Source organism: Danio rerio, chromosome 19 (genome assembly GCF_052040795.2).
Source record: "Danio rerio strain M-AB ecotype USA chromosome 19, GRCz13ab, whole genome shotgun sequence".
NCBI classification, from domain to species: Eukaryota; Metazoa; Chordata; class Actinopteri; order Cypriniformes; family Danionidae; genus Danio; species Danio rerio.
This window is the reverse complement of record NC_141039.2, coordinates 40208142-40230000: the sequence shown is the minus strand read 5'-3', so window position 1 is coordinate 40230000 and position 21859 is coordinate 40208142. Positions and strand designations below refer to the sequence as shown.

At 33.4% G+C, this 21859-nt stretch overlaps 1 protein-coding gene across 23 annotated transcripts in view; it reads right to left on the bottom strand.

Annotated features, from left to right (window-relative positions):
- Positions 1-21859, bottom strand: part of LOC147832625 (uncharacterized) — a 201289-nt gene extending 179430 nt beyond the window's left edge. For all 23 annotated transcript variants that reach the window (XR_015945390.1, XR_015945388.1, XR_015945389.1 and 20 more), the window contains exons 1-2: positions 21646-21859; positions 11498-11555 (exon numbers count right to left, since the gene is read on the bottom strand). Coding sequence is in view for 4 of the 23 variants with exons in the window: in XM_088651515.1 (XP_088507641.1) it covers positions 11498-11555; positions 21646-21669 (82 nt within the window). In the remaining 19 variants the exon portion in view is untranslated. The remainder of the gene's footprint in view (positions 1-11497; positions 11556-21645) is intronic.

Below are 21859 nucleotides of genomic sequence, written 5' to 3'. Positions count from 1 at the left end.
GCCGAAAAGAAAATGAATGAATGAATAAATAGATGTTTTTTTGGTGAAGTCTATCAGTACTGACTAATCAAATGTAAAATAACTTAATTGTATAAATATATAAACACAATTAATCAAATCTAATCTAACTGTTAAAGCAGAAAACTTTAAATGTTGTGTCCAAGTGATTTAAATTAGCTTGTGATATGACTTTTGCAGATTTGCACATTGCGATATCGACGTTAAAATGATCGAGCCCTAGTTGTTGTTGTAGTATTGTTCATACCTAATGTTAGTAAATGCATTACCTAATAAAACCCTATTGTAAAGTATGACTGAAATATTAGAAAACAGCTCACATTCTAGTGTTATTGTCCCGCTTATTAATATTCTGATTCACCTCATAGCAACTTTCCTTTCATAATACAAACCTTCTGAATAACAAAAAAGATGTTTATAAATGCAGAGGAAACAGTTTCACTAACTGCTGTTATATGTAAATTGAGCAATGCCAGAGACGAAAATATTATATGCATGTTGGATGGTGCTTTATTTCAATGCAACAGCAAGAGGGGGGCGATCAAATAAGTAATTTCAGTTTCCGATCAGAGACGGGTAAGCAAAGTGTGCAATTGACTCACAAAGCGAAGAGAGAAAAAACAGGTGCAAGGAAAACATAGTGTTCTCAGCAGGATGTGGCAGCATCCAGCTGTCTGTTTTCTGGATATAAATGGCTGAAATTATTAGTATCACTGTCCGCTGATAAATGGGTTCACAAGACCCTCATCCTTGATGACTTCCTCTAGACATCTGAGCATCATTATCAGTAACTTGGCTGATTTTTATGCATACCCCTTTCAGTAACAACATTGCCATGTGTGCATCTGCAAGAGGAGTCACATTTTAAACAACAACAAAAAAATAAAATAAAAATAAATACAATTATGAAGTTATTGAGTTTTCAGGCCTTGTGCTTATGACTATAGAAGCAATACTATGTAAACTATAACTGTAGTACAAATCTAATGTAAAAGCAAGATTCATTTCAGTACCTATAGTTTCTTCTGGATTTACTTTTTGTATTAAAAAAAATATTGTTTTAAAGTTTGTGATTTTAATTATGTTATATTTATGTTATATTAGATCAATATTTCAAACAATATAAAATAATTATTTACTTTCAGAGATTAGACTATTTTAAATAGAAGAATTAAAGAATTAAAGAATAGAATCAAGCATTTCATTTGAGGGCTCTAAGAGTTCAAACTTGTACAGCAGATTTACTTGACAAAAAACTAATAAGCTAAAACCAGCTATGACTGCAAGCAGTGAATCTATGAATGTATCAAAATGTAAAACAAAATGTATTTAAAAAATAAAATGCAAACTAATGAAATAAATAAAAAGAAAATAATTCAAAATTAAATGTTTTTGTAGATGTAGTAGAAGTGATTGTAGTGGTAGTAGTAGTAGTCGCAGTAGACACTGTTGTATTAGTTGTAGCAATAGTACTATCAGTAGTGGTAGTCGTTGTAGTAGTATCAGTATTAGTAGACATTGTAGTAGTAGTAGTCGTGGTTGTAGCTGTAGTAGAAGCAGTAGTAGTTGTAATATAAGTAACTTTCTGTAGTAGTAGTTGGTGTAGCACTTGTGATTTATTATTATTGTTGTCAGTTATTACTGTTGTCCTTTCTCTCTTTTTACTCTCATATTTACTATCATGCATTAATAAGCATTGTTGTTACTCCCTACCTTTGACTGGTTTCTTTCTATACGTTTTATCTATATCTGTGACACTTGCTTCATTTATTGACTGTTATTGTTCCTAATGTATGTACTCTGACCTGTCCACCAAGTTACCTTTACATGCATACACACACTCACACGCACACACTCACGCACATACCAATACCTGACTATATTGTTGATGTTTTTGTTTTGTTGCTTTGTATTTGTTATCTGTTGATGTTTTCTTGTATTTGTATGATTTTTGCATATTCTAATAAAAAAAATAAAAAAATAAAAATAAATGTTTTTTAAAAATAATTAAATAAAAAATTAAAGTAAATTAAAATATAATTACATTAAAAATGTATAAATAAAATGTATTTAAAAATACAAATAAAATAAAATAAAATAAAAATAATCTTTTAATAAAGTAAAATACTGCATTGTGGCTGTCATGCATTCAGAGCAATGTGTGTTGTAAAAACTTGAATCCATGAATGAATTGTACTGTAATCTGTAATAAAATGAAATAAAATAAAATGAAAAAATATATAAAATTAATGCAATTTTTAAAAATTCAATTAAAACAAAAATTAAATTATACACAAAATATATTATAACTTTGGCTGCAAAATAATAATAATAATAATAATAATAATAATAATAATAATAATAATACGAACACAGAAACGCCGACTGACCCAGCCGAGGCTCAACCCTTCTTGCTGTGAGGCAACAGCACTACCCACTGAGCCACCATGTCACCCCATTTCTATTATTACATCACCATATTAATAATAATATCAATATTAATAATAATAATAAAATAAATAAACAATAATAACAAATAAATAAAGTAACAGTAACTACTCGTTTCCTTTCCTCCCATCACACTCTCTAATCACCATTCCTTCATCCTGTAACCTGCAGAAACGGAGGCAGAGCATTAAAGCTTTAAACTGATGTTTTTCTTCAATCCGCTCATCTCCAGCACAGCACACACTGCCACCCTGCACTAACCCGCTCTGCCACAATCACACTCCCTTCATAATATCCAATTAACCACATCAAGCTTGAGAGGAAAAAGCCTACAGTGTTCGCATTCGCAACCAAGCCATATGTGTGTACGAGTATCTGTGTGCTTTCTTAAATGTACAAACCCTGTTACCATGCTGTAGCACTTTCTCATATGGAGATAAGACTACAGTACCTAAATAACTTTCAAGACACACCACTTTAAAAGCAGTTATCAATCTGTGCATATGATTAATACGCACACATACTTTGCTTAGGGAGATAAGCTCCATCCAGATTTTGCCTGTAAATTATTTTTTAATCATAAACTTAAAATCTTACAGTATCACACAGCTGAATTAGGACACTGTAGATAATTATGATGCGTCAAAAAAATTAGACGCATCATATATAAACGCTCATATAGACACTGCGTATAAAAAAATTATATTGCCCCTAAAAAAATCTGATACATAACTATCTTAAAAAACCTTAAATATTTAAGTGTAATGTGTAATAACTATTATCTACCATAACCTAATTTATAACACAATTTTATTTTCTGTATATTAGGGATGCAACAATTATAGATTTTGTCTGTACGATTATAATCTAAGGAATAATCACGGTTTTGTGGTTATCGCGATTATTTTGCAGTCATTAATTCCCAAACACTTTCAAAACAATCCAAAACAAACGATAAAAAAAAAATTACATGAAAACTCCTTATATTTTAAAGTGTTATTAATTGCTGTTCAGTAACCAATTAATACAACACATAATATTAAAAACAAAAAACTGCAAATTTTATATTAACGGATTTAATGTATTTAAAAACATCAATCAGGACAAACAAAAACTAGAAACAACAATCTAACTAATTCTGTAAAGACTTTATTTCCACAATAAATTCAATATGAATGTCTAATAATTATAAAATATTATTTGCGATGATAACACTAATATTAATGAGTTACATTTCTCATTATTATCATGCTGCCTTGAATCTGCTTGAATGAGAGTTATCTGCAATAAAACTCACTGTTATATTATGAAAACAAATCTGCATCAAACTAAAATGAAGCATTGCAGTAAGAAATATACATTTTGCACTATTGTTTTATACGCATTTCAATTTAATAAATAAATAATATTTCTGCTACACAAATCAGAAACGTAAGATTATTCATTCATTCAATTCAATGCTAAAAGCTGCAAAGCAGTCATCAGTAACTAAATAGAAAAACAAAAGAAAGAACGAGAAACAGGTAGACAAAAGAAAAAAAAAAGTCTCACTTCAATCACTCTTTAAAAGTTTTGGTTTGTACCTTTTTAAATGCTCAGTATTGTTTAGCGCTGATTTATATGTTTCTGTGTTTGTGGAAAAAAAGCAGGCAAGTCACTGACCCAATATAGGCGAGCGGGGCAGAGCAGGATTCTCCCGATGACCACATCGGCAATACCGTTCTTTGTCATGAGCCGCAGTATCAGTTTAAACTTAGTAAAGACGAGCTTCTTTGTCAATGATGTATACAGTTTTAGATATAACATCCAGAGGCCTTTTGCGCTGAACGAACAGTGAACGCAACACAGAGATTCCGGCCATTAAACAGCGGATCCACTCAGAGAGTCTTTTAACGCGATCTCCGAAAACACTCGATTGATCTTGGCTGGAGGATCAACAATCACCACAAGATCACTCTCATCGGTGATATCATTTGTAACTTTAGGTGGATTTGCAAACCTGTGTAACATAACTTTTCAAAGTTCAGTCGTTTGCATTTCACCGTAGTCACAATTAAGCAGCATGTTATCTCAACTAGGTGTGCTCGGGACACACCTAGTTTTTTCCATTAGAAAAAAAAATTACTTGCCTTAGTCAATAACCTCAGCCATAATCCAGTGTGCGTGGTTATTAGTCTCAGTGTACAAGCTCGGAACTTTAAATAGCACACAGTTGGCATAACTTTGTTTAGTTGCAGCAGTTTTGTCCCATGCAAAAACACGCTGTTGAGAAGCCTTTACAATTAATTAACCGTGACGAACTAAAGCATTGTTAATAGTGAAACCGGTTAATTGCTACATCCCTACAGTAAATAATATTATTAAGAATAATTCGATTCACACATGCAACACCTCCAGGTTGCAAACTTTGGTAAAGTATCCCACGCAGTGGCCATAGGACACCCGGTCCATAGCACAGTTACAAACACCACAGTGCAGTTACTAACCTGGTTCTCACCCGTGTTATTCAGACAAACACACAAAGCCACCACCCCAACCCACCCCTCCGCTCTTTCGGAATATCGGAGACAAATAATGGCAGGTATGGTCATATTGTAGACTCAGAATAATGACATATATACAGTGTACACCCACCGACCACTTTATTAGGTACACCTTCTAGTGCAGGGTTAGACCTCATTTTGCTTCAGAACTGCCTTAATCCTTTGTGGCATAGATTCAACAAGGTACTGGGAATATTCCTCCTGCAGTTGCTGCAGATTTGTCGGCTACACATCAATGATGTGAATCTTCCACCACATCCAGGCCAATTGAGTATAGTGAACTCATTGTCATGTTCAAGAAACCAGTCTGAGTGTGCCACAAAGTGTGCCAAGAAAATATCCCCCACACCATGACACCACCACCACCAGCAGCCTCAACTGTTAACACAAGGCAGGAGGGATCCATGCTTTCATGGTGTTAGCACCGAATTCTGACCCTATCATCCAAATGTCATAGGAGAAACCGAGACTCATCAGACCAGGCAATGTTTTTCCAATCGTCTATTGTCCAATTTTGGTGAGCCTGTGCAAATTTTAGCCTCAGTTTCCTGTTCTTAGCTGACTGAAGTGGCATCCAGTGTGGTCTTCTGCTGCTGTAGCCCATCCGCTTCAAGGTTGGACATGTTGTGTGTTCAGAGATGCTCTTCTGCATACCTCGGTTGTAACGAGTGATTATTTGAGTTACTGTTGCCTTTCTGTCAACTGGAAACAGTCTAGCAATCCTCCTCTGACCTCTGGCATTAATAAGGAATATGCGCCCACAGTATTGACGTTCATTGGATATTTTCTTTTTTCTGTCCATTCTCTGTAAAGCCTAGAGAAGGTTGTGCATGAAACTCTTTGTAGATCAGCAGTTTCTAAAATACTCTATGTATTTTAATAATTACAGGTTGTAATTAGAATGTTTGGTCCCACTTTATATTAAGTGGCCTTAACTAATATGTGCTTACATAGGAATTAATAGTTTGTTACAATGTACTTATTGTGTAAATACATGTTTACTGTGTACTTATGCTTGATTAAATACATGTCTGTAATTACATCTGTAATTAACTTTTGTAATTACATTTGTAAATACACTGTTGACCATCCCTTACACCTTAACCCACCCTTAAACCTACCCATGCCCCCAAACCTGTCCATAACCCAACCTCTATTCCAACTCAAAAGCACCACAAGTGCTCTCAAATACATTATAAACACAGTAAGTATTTTTTATTTTTTTTTTAATGTAAGTACATAGTAGTTAGGGACACTTAATATAAAGTGGGACCGAATGTTTAATTTTAAGTTTAATTTAGCAATTTTATTTTAAGACTTTAAATCAAGTAAGATAGGTACTTAATTTGTAATTTGTTATATTTTACAAAATTAAACATGAACACCAAAGTCTGTACGCATCAAAATATACAATAGTATAATTTACACTTATCATTTTTTTAAAAAAGATACTTTAAGTAGATTAAACATAAAACAAATTAAGTTGCTGCCACAAAAACTCAATAATTGTGTTGTTCCTGCTCATTTAAATAAGTAGCTTGAACAAACAGCAAGCATCATTTTTTTATTTTAGTTTTGCACAATATATCCTTTCATTAATTTAACAGTGGAGCTGTCTTATAAATGGAGCACACATAGTTAACTACTGTATCATTGCGTCATTGCGACTGTACTTCACTGAATCAATGAGGCTCAACTTCTATCACACTTGAAGACAGTTTTCATTATAAGTCATAAATGCAAGTGAATGGAGTGCTGCCATTGCAGTGGTCATAACCTCAGACTACTGATTAAAGCCTCGCTGACACTTAATCTCAAATTGATGTGCTGCAGCTAAACTGAGCTAAATTCCCCGGGTGCTTTTTACACTGCAAATACACATGCATTTTTTTTTTACGACCGATCATATGTTTCTTAAAGCTTTCAAGAAGACATAAGATAAGCTTAAGCCCATCCACCAGTGGTCCTCTCGCTTTAATTACACTGCTCTCCAGCCAACTGTATTAATTTCTAGGAAGTGTAAATTTCCTTAATGTGGAACATCCCATAACCGCAGAGACTGAGGAATCTTAATGAACCTGAGGAATTACGGCTGTAGAGTTACCTGGCCCATCTGATATTACACACAGGCTTCTGTCCCCGGTGAGGCAGTTCGAGAAAAAGCAAAAGCAGATAAAATATTTTCATTATGCAAAAAATGTCTCCTTCAGGCACAAATAGGTAGAAGGCATTATATTGTTATCTGCAAAAAAAATGAAGCACCGAAGCCATTACGGTGCCGCCAATGGTGCAACATTTTAATAAACTAATGTTCTCCCTTCTGCTTCTCATTGGATTTTAATGTCCACAAGTCACTACAATAATGAAATCTACCCCTAAAGTAACGCAAACGCTGACCCAAATAACAAAACAACAAAAAAAGGCCATTACTGGTTATGCATGCAAATTTATTTTTGGAAACTAGTTAATAACATATAGTTATAAAGTTATGTAAATGTTTGTCGTTGTTTGGTTTTAGCATTGGTGTCTATTTATATGGTCTAGGGAAAATGTGTCCATTTTTTTTATTTTAGTCTCTGTCTGTCTGTCTGTCTGTCTGTCTGTCTGTCTGTCTGTCTGTCTGTCTGTCTGTCTGTCTGTCTATAAAAAAAATTGACAAAAAAAAGACAAATTAATATAATAATATGAAAAAAATAAACAAATAAAAATAAATGACGAATGTGCACGAAATCGTGATCAAAAATACCAAAATCTAAAAATAAATTAATACATATTAATGAAATAATGATATTAGAAACATCGACATCTGAATATTTTGTATTTCTGCTATAAATATTGTGATTAGTGAAATAACGATTCACCTAACTCACGATTCGATACGATTCATGATGCTAATCTCACGATTCACGATTTTTTTAACAAAATTATTTGATACAAATTTAAGGTGAACGAGTGCTTTCATTTTTTCCTCAAATGCTACACTTTTTATAATACATTTTATTTTTATATATTTTATTTTTATATTTTTATATATATTTTATTTTTATAATATATTTGGTTTATAAATATAATTTATTTGTATATAAAACATTTTCTGCAATAACTAAATTGGAATTTTAAAACAAAATTCAAATAAAAAGTATAATATAAATACAAACTAAAGAAGACACATTAATCTAAACAAACTAAAACTTTGACTGTGCAGCTACATAAATTTAAAATGAATTACAAATTAAAAATGAACAATACAAATTAAAGAGGGCTCTTTAATATAAACAAACTAAAACTGTGCTGGATTTTTACATTTTTTAAATACAAATATCAGAATATCTATATTTTCTAGTATAAGTTGAGATCTTTGCACATTTACAATGTCCCGTCCTAAAAAAAAAAAAACTCTTTCACTGGGGACTGAGATGGCTAGTGTGGAGAGGAAAGCTTGAGAGCTGTGTGTACAGGGGTGTCAATAGGCCCTCTGCTCCATAATAAACATCTTTTTGCAGTTTTTGCACACAGTTTGTGGTTGTTTAGTGCAGTGGTTCTCAAAGTGGGTGTCACGGGACAATTTTTTTTTTCTTCAAAAATCTAATAATTATTATTATTAAACCATAAGAATTACCATATTTTATCCATAACCTACTGAAAAGAAAAAAAATACTTTTTTTTATAGTATAGTTACTATATAATATAGTTACTGTATACTGCTGTGTGTAGTTACTATAGTAGCTTATAGTTACTAGTTCTAATGGATTGCGACCCCTGGGGTAATTACATTATATTAAAGACACAGCAATAGCATCAGATGCAGCAGATTGATTTTATGACACCAGGTTAAACTTTCTGGCCCATTTACAGCACTCACATACATTAAAAAAATAGAATAGACTTGGGTCTATGGGTGTGTGTGCACCATTGCATGCAATGTTTCTGTATTTATAACCACCTGAAAAGATTTTGGGGGTCGCGAGTCACTGGCATTGTTATTTTGGTTTAGTGCACTTCACTGCTGTACCCCCTCGGTTCAAAACATGTATCAAAAATCATTTATACCAGTTTGAATAGTCACATATTTGAATTTATTTTCAACCGAATTACGGTGAATCGTTACATCCCTAATTGCGATATAAATACAATTTCACCAGATTAATTGAATATTTCTATTTGGAAACAATGTATTGTTTTTAATCGATTGGCACGAATTATGTAATAATTTAATATTTAAATATAAGAATGAAATAAACAGTGCTTTATGGTTTTGAGGGTATAGTCAAACCATAATCAGGTACAGAAATTTAAAAAAAAAGCCAAACTTAAAATAACATTGCAAAGACTTACAAAAAAATTATTTTCTATTAAATATTGTGTCTGAATGCTCTTAGCACCTTAAAGTATGTGGAAACGATCAACTTTTATTCCATTAAGATTAAACTCTGCAGTAACTCTAATGTTGTGTATTTTGAACTGGCTATATAATTCCAATATAATATATAACCCTAACTCAACATTATTGAGATGTGCACATTGCAGATTAGCGATATATTGTGCATACATTTGGTATTGGTTTTAATGATAATTACATGCAAATTTGCCATTTTATTAGTTGAACCTCAAGGCAAACAGCTACTATGTTGGTAGTGGCTAATGGGAATCTAAATAAACACCCAGACACCCAAATGCCAGTTAACATTTAACAAAAAGACCAGAAAATAATAACTATGCAATGAGAAATGGAAAAATTATTAGCTATAAAACATTTTGCTCTTTTTTAAAATGCCAAAACCTCCTATTACATGAAGTTGCTTTAGAGCAATATATATATATATATTTCATAAATTGGCCACCATGAAAGATAGAAAAAAAGATGTGTACCAAGACCAGGAGTGCCAGATAGTAATAAGACGATGAATAAGATGATCAATTTAATAAATGAAGTATAAAAATGCATATAAATAAAACACAATTTAAACAAATGATGGACAAATAAATAGACATATTTAAATGTGTTTTTTTATTGTGTTTAAGTGTCATTTAATAAAAAATATATATTTAAAAATAACTTTTAAATTGATAAATAGACAATTTCATAAATGTTTATTCAATTCATGTTTTAAAATGCTGATTAATTAAACAATAAAAACGTATATTAATAGATCATTTTAAATGCCTTTATAAAAACTATTTAAATTGTGCTTTTAAATGCATTTGGCAAATGCTTTTCTCTCTTTTCTTTTTCTTTTTCTTTTGCCACATGCTTTTTCTTGAATTGAAAATAAATTGGGTTTAAAAATGCCATTGGATAGCTGGATAAAGCTTTTTTAGTCCTGGTGTATGAAATTTAAGATTTGGGACTTTGCTGAAGTCTGTTCTGAAATGAAAGCATCAGAGATGACATCATTCGCTATAGCTTTTAATGTCCTATCGACTTCCTTATACTGCAGAAACGAGGACACAGATCCAATTCATATCAGATACATTTCCACATATGAATGAGGCCTGAATCTGATTTGAATAAATCGGAATCCATGTGATTTTTTCCTGCTTACACATACATGGGCCATATCTGATCTGTGCCACATGTGAAAAATCTGAATTGGGTCACTTGCGGTGTAAATGCAGCCTAAATATAACTTTAAAGACGCATAAACAAAAAATATATAAAAATAAATATTAATGATAATAATAATAAAACAATAATAATAAATGGAAGAATGAATGAATGAATGAATGAATGAATGAATGAAACTAAGAGTTACTTTCTACATATGGATCTTTATATTTTCACATTGTTAAATTTCCAGTGCGCCCAAAGGTACTTAACCTCTGCACTTCTAAAATTGGTAACCTATAAATTGCTACTGCTAAGCAAATGACGACTAAATTATAAAATAAGAGACCAAGTGAACTTGATTTCACTGGAATCACCGGGGAAATCTTTTGCTCTAGTCATAACCTCAGAGTCTGTAATTACACAAGATCAATCTTTGACACAATTAAGTGTCAGAATCCGATAGAAAATGTTTCTAGATGGAGGAAATCAATCTTTGCGTAGCTTTCTGACATAGCTGACAGGCCATTTCCATCAAACGGATTGTAAATAAAATGCCAAGTGAGCGGCGCGGATGATGTAACACGAAAAATTTCCATTTTGGGCCTCAGAAGTATCTGTTACTCAACATTCACTCAGTGTCGGCTGTCCCCTGGTCGAACGACAGAGGGAAGCACAGAGAGAGAGGGACGAGAAAGAGAGACAATTTGACGGGTTGTCATAGAACAATGTGTCAACTTCACGACTGCTCTTCATTGATGCTAATTACAGGTGACAGGGCTAAGTACAAGGCTTTACACACGATAACGATGACTCTAGAGGAAGTTCTTCATGGTCTCCTTTACAGTCAGGCTGACAGCTGCCATTATGCATGCTGGGATTTTGTCTGGATTCACTGATGAACTGGCCACTCAAAGAAAAAGAGGAGAAAAAGGACACTTACTGTATCGTTTGAGCTGCATGCGTAGACGCTGTGTAGAGGCTGTCAGCTCTTCAGGGTTCTGAAAGAGAAAGCTTCATTTAATATGATCATGCTTGCTGTTGCTAGTTTGATGTGTGAATTAGATAACTTTGATATCAAGGTGAATGCTGGGTAGGCATGGGGCAATAACCTTTTTCGAGGTATACAGCGGTTTGGAAAAGTCAAGGTTTTAAAACCGCTAACATTTTCTGGAATATCATACCTAAGATACATGTAAAATTCTTTTTATTTACTTTTTTTTTTTTAGTTTTTTAGACCACTATGTATCTCCAGCACAAAAGTTATCCAAAGATGTCGTTTAAAAACTTTTTTTTTTTTACTTTTGTTTTTGAAACTAATGAAGACAGAAGAAGTCAATGATTCATTTTCATCATCACAATCACATGTGAGTTTTATTTTAAAAAGAAAACAAAGTTGGGGGGTGGCGCAGTGGCGTAGTGGGTAGCGCTGTCGCTTCACAGCAAGAAGATTGGCGTTTCAAGCCTCAGCTGGATCAGTTGGCATTTCTGTGTGGAGTTTGCATGTTCTTCCCGTGTTCGCGTGAGTTTGCTCCAGCAGCTCCAGTTTCCCCCACAGTCCAAAGACATGCGGTACAGTTGAATTGGGCAAGCTAAATCATCCGTAGTGTATGTGTGTGAATAAGAGTGTATGAATGTTTCCCAGTGATGGGTTGCAGCTAGAAGCGCAACTGCTGCACAAAACATATGCTGGAAAAGTTGGCAGTTCATTCTGCTGTGGCGACTCCTGATAATAAAGGTATTAAGCCAAAAAGAAAATAAATGAATGAATAAATGAACAAAGTTGGAAGAAACTCAAGGCAATGACATGAACATTTTCCCATAATAAAATTGGCATAAATCTTCATTTTCGTAGTTTATAGGATTACTAAATATTGGCATATCTAATCTATAATTTCTTATTTCTGTCCTCTTAGACAGCAGTTTGATTAAGTTAAAGAGGTCTACATATTAGCTGCACAAATACCTGTTATTTTCAATAAAGTCAAGGTATTCTTAAACATCTGAGTCAAAGTTAACACCCCTTTTTTAAAGAGGCAATATGCAAAATATTCACGTTTTAACACATTTTCCTTTATTTACCAGGGGTTGCCACAGCAGAATGAACTGCCAAATATTTCAGCATATGTTTTACACAGAGATGCCCTTCCAGCTGCAACCCAGTACTGGGAAACACTCTTACACTCTAGCAATCACACACACTCATACACTGTGACCAATGTTTTTTTTTTTCCCAATTCACCTATAGTGCGGATTTTGGGGGAAACCAGAGCACCCGGAGGAATACCACACGAACACGAGGAGAACATGCAAACTCCAAACAGAAATGTCACCTGGCCCAGCCAGGACTCGAACCAGCAACCTTCTTGTCTTCTTGTGAGGCAACAGCGCCAACCATTGAACACTATAGTAAAAAAAACAAAAACAAAAAAACAATGAAGACCTTCCTCGACATCTATGAAATCTAGTTGATCAAGCATACTTTTAACGGGAGTGTTTTTTGGCAAAGTTCTTTTATACTTTAGCGTTTTTCTGTGCACAAATGTCCTGACAAACTTCTGAAAACTCCTTCTAAGCCTTCTAGGTCATTGGTGCACAATCTGTGTTTGACATCCAAGGTTTTTCTCTCTGGTAACTGGAGTAGTGTTGTTAACTTTGACAGATCGGGCTGATGCAGTACTGCTTTTGTGTGTTGTCTCACACTTGCTTAGTTGCTTTTTGTTCCTGCTACTTTTGTCCTTCATCAACGTATGCTAGAATAGGTTTATATTGTAGCTTTGCCAACATATGCGCACTATATTGCTTAGATGTTTTGATAAAGCAAAATTGATGTGTTTTATTAACATTAGAGCACCATTAATTAGATTGTAACTCATTATGTTAATACCAAACAAAACTCAGTCCAGCCACGTTTAACACAGCCTGAGAATTTACTCTCTTTGTGGTGCTATAATTAAAATCCGACAGGAAACAAATCCATTTATCATTAATTGAATCTTATTAAGTGCACTGGTCCTTTCGTATCTTGCCCCGCTAGTAGCAGCACAAAATATTTGAGAAATTTCCATTCCGTTACAGCAGTAGAAAGCACCAGCCGGGAACACAGGGAATATTAGCATTTATAGGGTTTGCTCAACACCTGGCTCTAATAAGCAACTTATGCAGTCCCATTCTTTTTGTTTTTATTTGCGTATGATGGAGAAATTAGTTCCTGTCCATCAAACCCAATGGAGCTGTCACAACCAATGAAGTAGTCCATTTGTTAGTGGACATACTTGCACACTGCATTCTACAGCACTAGTAAAACAGGGGGGCGAGGTGGGCCATAAATCAATATACATTGGACACAGTCCACTTCCCACCCCAGCAGTTGTCGAGAGCTGTATTTTGTGAAATCACCCGATTGGTGAGAGGGAGGCACAACAACTTAAAATAAGTCACTGGATGTGTTTCAGCATGAGATGGTCCATCATGTGTCATTACACTGAAATGATTGACAGCGCCTCCTAGATCAGCCTAGTATGATCTGATTTAAAACGGAAACCAAACATATATGTAAGGTGTTTCCTCTAGTAAACGTTAATATAAAGTTAATATAACTAAAATGTGTTTTTGCTGATTTGTATCATTTCATTTGTACAGCTGAAGCCACGTGAAATATTTTCACAATGAATTTGGTTTCTATTTCTGAACTTTGAAAGTCTGTAATGGAGGGTTATAGAACTCTTAGGTTTATATCTTCATTTGTACTTCGAAAACAAACAAATAATTGGAATGAAATGAGATAATGGAACTTTTGTTTAGTTTTAGCTTGCATTTTAAAACTGTTGAAAAATTTCTAAATTTACGAACTTTACACTGGTTTAACATTCAACTATCCACATCTGAATATGATGATGATGAAGATGAAAGCCTTTATTTGTCACATACACTTTTGCATGTAGTGAATAGATAGTATAGAATGAATAATATTGTCTTTTTAGAACTGTTTTGCAGAAATTGAACATGTCTTTTTTTAAAATGCCACTATTATGACTACTTTTTAGACTCATTGATTTAAGTTAAGAAGTCAAAGTGTTCTATAAAAGATTCAGTCCATCTCATTAAACCAAAATTTACTAAATCAGCCTCCTAAACTACTATTCTTCACTCCTGAAATTGCTTATGATTGACATTATGGTAAGCATATTTACATTTATATTTAAAACATACTTTATTGGGGGTTTAGTACCCACATTTTTGCCCAAAAAAAATATGGTACAACAACCAAAAAATTTTATTTTAACCGAGTTGTAGGTTTTAAACCAGTCAACCGAGGCATAATATTTGCAAGGATGCTTCACAGAGGATTTGTGTTGTCATGTCCACTTCACATAATCTTCATTTATCCAGTGTCTTTAGGTTAAGCAGTCCAGTTTGTAGTTAATAAATAGGCAGGTTGCAGTATTTTTTGCACATGGCTAATTTAATTCATTGCAACTGACTTAATGTGAGTCAAGATGTGTCTCATTCCCAGCAGGCACCTTGATGTCAAAATGACATAAAGCATCCAAAATGCAAATCGATTTAAAGTCAATTGACTACCTTAATGTCAAAATGACATCAAACTGACATCTAAGAACGGCGTCAAAAATTGTTTACAAGACTGTTCTGTAATTGATTTTTGATATGTTTTTTGGCACTAATGTTATAATTTGTTGTTTTGACATAAAGGCAGTATACATGCATACAGATGCAAAATCCAGTGTAAATTTGAAATTTGAAACTTTTAGATTAGGGCTGCATGATACTGGAAAAATGTGATATTGCAATATTTAATTTTTCTGCAATAAATATTGCAATATGGGATATTTTCATAAGATAATTTGAATAACACTAATTTATGGTTTTGTATGGAGTCTAGCACTATTCAGGTACAGAAATAGTCAGTTTTTTTTTTTTTACTTTGCTTTTTCTCATTTTTAGCTCAAGTAAAATATTATTTTATTTTTAACTCTTCTTAAACTTTTGTTCTAAAAAGTTTTTCTTAAAACAAACAAAACAATCTGTCAGTGGGACAAGTAAATGAATCCTGTTTTCGCTTTGAAATGTAGATATTTGGACTAGTAACAAGACAGGAATTCTAAGTGAGAAAAACTTTTTTTTTTTTTTTTCTGGCATAAATTGTATAAATTCTGTACAAATTCAATAATTAAAGAGCCCTTATTATGGGATTTAAAATAGACTTCCCATGCAGTAACACAGCTCTAAGTAAAGTGAAACATCCAGGTTTAAATCTGTACGTGCACCGTGTTTAAAACTATTGATTTATCAGGGTAACGAATCTTTAGTCATGACGGCGTGATGTCGATACTGAACTCAAGCCCCTCCCATTTGTTGTGTGCGCAAACCCAGGAAAACTGAACCTCCTGCCCACAAACACTGTAGCAGATCACAGTTGAATCCTTTCGAAGACGATGTGCTCTGAAGTGAGATGGAAAGTTAGTCTTATTTTCCCTACCTAAAGATGAAACTGTGAAGAGTCAGTGGTTGAAGTTTATTTTTGCAAAAATATCTCAGCATTATAGCCTTCTGCTGTGTTCCCATAATTTTTCTGACGAGTGCTTCAGCAATCTACACACTTACAATGGGGGATTCATTGGCCCTTTGTTAAAGGAAGGATCAGAAAACAATTTTGATGTATGGGACTTTGTTAGAGCTTGACAGGAACTTTACAGTAAACAGTTCATGGACCAGTTCCTTCCTCCATTTCACAAGTGTAATTGTGATCAAAATAGATGCCTCTGTTTTCTCTAGCTTGCAAATTTTGCAAATGTTTTGTTACTTGTAACCGCTTGTAGTGTATCTTAACTCTTATTCATGTATCGCGTCTAAAACAAATTTAAATACATGGCGTGTGTCGATTTGTTTAGGGTTTTAAATGCGTTTGTGAACTCGCCATCTACTGCTGTTTGTCATTGCTATGGTCACCATCAGCTGTTCCTACATACAAGTTTCAAAATATTTCACCTTTTACCATTAATACTGAATGTGTGTCATGGTTATCAATAGAGCAATATGCTGGTGTGGGCTCACAATACTCTGCACTCTGACTACTTCAACAAAGTTGATAAGTCGTGGTGGGCATTTCTCTAATGCTGAACACAGTCAACCAATCGAAACAGACTGGGTCATCACACCAATCAAAAAGAGGGGTTTGGAAACAAATAATTCGCTGAACGAATCATATAGGAGTTGTTGGGATAATTAGGTAATAATAAATGCATATTATAAGACAACGCAAGTGTTTTTTGACCTTGCAAGCATATCAGACTGTTGTTGGAGAGCCCCAAAACCAAAATATGACCTTTTTTAATGCATTATAGGAGCTTTTTAAAATACAATTCTTTAGCTCCTGGTCAACTATAATTCAGATTCAACAATGTGTGTCTTATGATTTTACTACTGCTGATACACACATTGTAATAACGATGCTAAAACGATATACTGTTTTGTGAAGCTCTATTTCAGTTGAATACAACTTCTTATACTATAATACTTTTTGTGTCACTATATTTGGGGTCAAAAGGGCATCAATTTGTTGATGTCAAATGGGCGTTAAGGTTTTAAGATTAAATCGATTTGCATTTTTAAAATTTTTTGACAATGCTTTATGCCAATTTTGTCATATTAATTTGTCTTATTTCTTGCACTTCTTATACGGATTAGAAACGGATTAGACAATAAAAAATTACTGACAACCAAACTTAACTGCACAGTCACATACAACAGACTAAACAACATTATTCGGTGTGACTTCTCTGATTATGATTGGAAAGTCTTCCAATGAGAGAGATCACCATTGACCATCACACCACAGAAAAATCATTTTCCCTTATCAGCATTTTAACTGGACAATTTCTCTTTTTTCACTATTGTCCAATCAGTGTTGCCTCCTTTACCTCCGAACTGCTGACTGAGACTAAGGTGAAAATATAGTCATAATTCACCTCATTGGGTATCTTTTTTCCCCCAGTCAAAAGACATCTAATTGCTAATCTATAATCCTTTTAATATGCTCTTGCCTTTTTTCGATTGATCCTCTGCCAGGCGGAACAGCATGGCCGGGGGCTACATTAATCTTATTAAGGGTGGGTTAGGATGGTGCCGCAAATCCAAACAGTGCTTTTACCCATACTATACCGCACTGCACACCCCTCTCTCACTCCGTTTCTTCCTTTACCTCTCCACGATACATCTCAATGCCAGACTCACCTTGCTTTTTGTTTATCAGTGACAAACTTGACAAGCCCAGGTACAAAAGGGCTTTGTTGAGTGATGTTTTTTCATTAATATTTATGTTTACTTACGCTGAGGGTGAACGATGATAACTGGCTGGTATTTCTTTTTCTCTATCTTTCTCACACACACACACACACACACACACACACACACACACACACACACTCACACACGTAATATTTCATCAAATTCTTTCTATATAATTCAGACAGCATGCTCACTCAACTGCATTGTTGCCCTTAGCTTTCAAAGACAGATGCAGAGGTCAAGTAACACTTGGTTATATTATTAGGATGTATTTTGAAAGGTTTGCTTGAGAATGTAGACATTTTTAGAAGCTACTTTGAAATTATAGCTACACAATTTACACTATATGGTACTAATGAAATATTTGAAAGCATTGCAAAATCTAGTTAAGGATACATTTAAATTTACTATAATTTATGACACTCTTTATGCAATCAGACCCAACTTAATTGGCACAAAAACAATCTTAATGTATGACAGTAAAATTGTAGAAGAAAATGCACTATTAAGCACAACAAATAAAACTGTAAACACCCTAATTTGGCATGTAGAGTGATTGAATCAGACACATACTGAAAAACCGAACCATTTTGTTAAATAGTACAAAAAGTAAAGTTGAATGCCAAATTCTGTGTATTAAACGTTTTGTTAACTTACATGAATGTCTATTCCATTTTGAAAATAAAACTAGTATTTTATCACACTTGGTCATAATATATGAGGGTGCTAATTACAGAAGGGTTTGAGTGGGTCTGACTCCACTAATTAATGCTGAAGGCAATCAAAACCAGATGTGTGGGGTTTGTAACTTTATTAAACTTTAAACAGTTAGCTCTAATATTTATCATATTAATATTAAATAATATTAATAATTAAAATATTAAAAAACAAATATACTTTTGAACATCCAGGCACGGACTTAACCAATAAGCAAGGTAAGCAACCGTTTAGTACCCTGAGAATACAGGGGGTCCCAACAAATGCCAAGAAGCCTATATCAATTATCTATTTTATAATATTTCTATCATAGGTTGTTAAATCTGTCAACAGCCATTAAGATTTTAACGTTATTACTTCTTTTCTAAACTTTGGGGCCACACGAATAGTATGCTTCTTCCGTACTGCATATGCAAATATTAAAATGTAATCGCAAATCACAAGTATGGTTAATTAAGTGTAGATAGTTTGAGAGCTTGTTTTTTATTTGTGAATGTATTGCATTTTATTTAAAATTAAGAAGATTCCACTTAAAATATATTTTAACATTTATTACAAAAAAACCTGAATCTAGTTATATATATTTAAAATATATAAAAAATATATATCTATAGAGAAAGAGAGTGTTTTGAGTTTCAATGCTAGGGCCCCATACCTGGAATTGCTTAGGGCCACCAAATCACTAAGTCCACCCCTGTGAATATCACATAATGATTCAAACCATTTTCAACGCATAATCGTGCCAATCAGTCTATGCAAGAAGTCATTCAACAGTCTGAAACTGTAGACGAAGTAAACTTTGTAAAGTAAGACTTTGTATACATTCACAAGACACTTTTCTTGTAAAATAGGTGTTCGTACATATAGTTTAATAGTAAGGTAAAATTGGATGCATAGTTTGTATAGTTTGACCTACAGTAACCTCTAAAATAGCTCATCAGAGATGATTGTAGGTCAGATTACACTAAACATCCCTCAAAACACTGAAAAATTAAATATTTATTTTATTAACAGATTAGATGTAATTTAAATACATACATTTCATTCATACCCCCCCCCCCCCCCCCCGACCGTCAATGTATACTGTAATTCACATCCTGTAATAAGTGCAACATTTAACATGGTTATGATAGAGTAAATGAAAATAGTTGCAATGTGTGCCCTATTTGCACACATACATAACCTTACAGAAAAAAAAAAAACACTTTTTCCTTTTTCGATCAAACTGTAGTTTAGACTGAAGCACTCTTTTCTCCTCCCCATGGACCACTTCATTAACTCTAATCCAGAGAACGAGCTGAAGAAAAGACAAGTGCAGCCATGTGGCAAACAGGCACATTGTTCATTTCTGAATAAGGCATTAACTATCTATGAAAACAATGTCTATGCTATTTTTAAGTGCTCAAAATCTTACTTCAGTTAAGATTGTCCTACAAACTTGAAAATTCCTAAGAGACTACAAAAGTTCTTAGAAATAGTACATCACTCATTTACAGTAGTCCATATTATACTGTGATTGAATTAAGTTTTGACAAAAACTAATCAATTTTTAAAGTCAGACCTGTTGTGAGCTCTGTAGTTTGCTTGTGTTAAATATTTCTGTTTGCATTAATTCAATTCATTTTTAAAACAACAGTTTTTAAAATAGTCTTGTGATTGCTCTAATGTCTATTTCAAAGTTTTTGTTGTTGAATAGGCATGTCAATGGAGGGACAGATGACTCTTAGAGTTAGTTCATTAAAAATACCATATCAGGATGAATAGAAGTCAAATGAGGTTTGGGTGAGTAATTAATTTCAGAATTTTAATTTCGTGGGTCCCAATAAGTATTTCTCAATAAGTATTTTGATAATGCTATGCGATTACATCTCTTCCAGTGTCTTTTGCTCACTACATAATCTGCTTGCTAGAATTTAGACATGAGACAATAACCGGTTTCATGGTTTACTGCAGTTTGGAAAAGTCAAGGTTTTAAAACTGCTAAAAATTTCTGTTACACCATTTCTAAGGTATATGTAAGGGTTTATTTTAAAGTGTTTTAATGTGTTGTAAAGAAATCTGTGCTTTTGAAACTAATGAATATATCAGAGGTCAATGATTTATTTTAATTATTTAGCCTGACATGTTTACAGTTGCAAAATATTATAAATGTTTCCTAAAATGAAATATATTGTGTTAAATGGAGAGGGGGTTGCTGTTTTTTATCCAGCCATTTATAAGGTATTTATTTTAGAGCAGCACTTACCATACCATGAAACTTTCATATTTATATCCAAGGATATCATACCCTATATCAACCAATGCCAAGTGGAAATCCCCTTACAGCATATTGGGTAATGTCATTTTTCTGCATGAATCAACTTGTTTTAAAGGGATAAACAATGAGTTAACACAAGGTTTTTCAGTTACCGTTAAAAAAATCAATTCCCTGTGGAGAAAAATTAACAGAGTTTAACTTGTAAAACCTGACTTTTCGTTAAAAGGATAGTTTAACCTTAACTAAAAATTCTAAAAATTTACTCACCTTCAAGTGGTTTCAAACCTTTGAATTTTCTTTCTTCGTTTGAACACAAAAGAAGATATTTCGAAGAGAGCTGAAAACTTGTGACCATTTGACTTCCATGATACTATAGAAGTTAATGGTTACAGGTTTTCAGATTTGATCTTCAAAATACTGGAATAGAAACTCAGAAATGTTTGGAACAAGTTGAGGAGTGTGTAAAATAAAACGGGGTAAACTATCCCTTTAAGACAATGTGATAGTGTGTGTTCTAACCAACTAACTATACTAAATCATGATAAACTGATACTGATAAAACATGAAATAATTATGCTATGACTTCTATCACATGTTTAAATGTAGGCCTAACATGTAGTCCTAATTTTAATGGTTTTGTTTACATTACTTGCACTGATTAACAGTTCACCTAAAAGTAACTAGCAAAATGCACTTTAAAGTGACTGAAATAGTAGGTAAAACACACATATACGTTACATAAATAGCCTACGTACATAAATACATACATACATACATTACATACATGCATTCAGGCAGGCTACACACACCTGTTTTGAAGATTTCGGCTCCATTCATCGATGAATATCTTGACCATCTTGCATTTTCGTCTTGCTTTTCGTATGTTTTCCACTCCTGTCGCCGCTTTATTTTCCTCTGTCATCTTATAAATCATTTTAGGAGTTCGGCTTGCCTGTTTGAAATGATTTTCGCCCTTTAGATTTACCCGTGTCCGGTTGCCCATACATGGAGTTCCTATGTCTT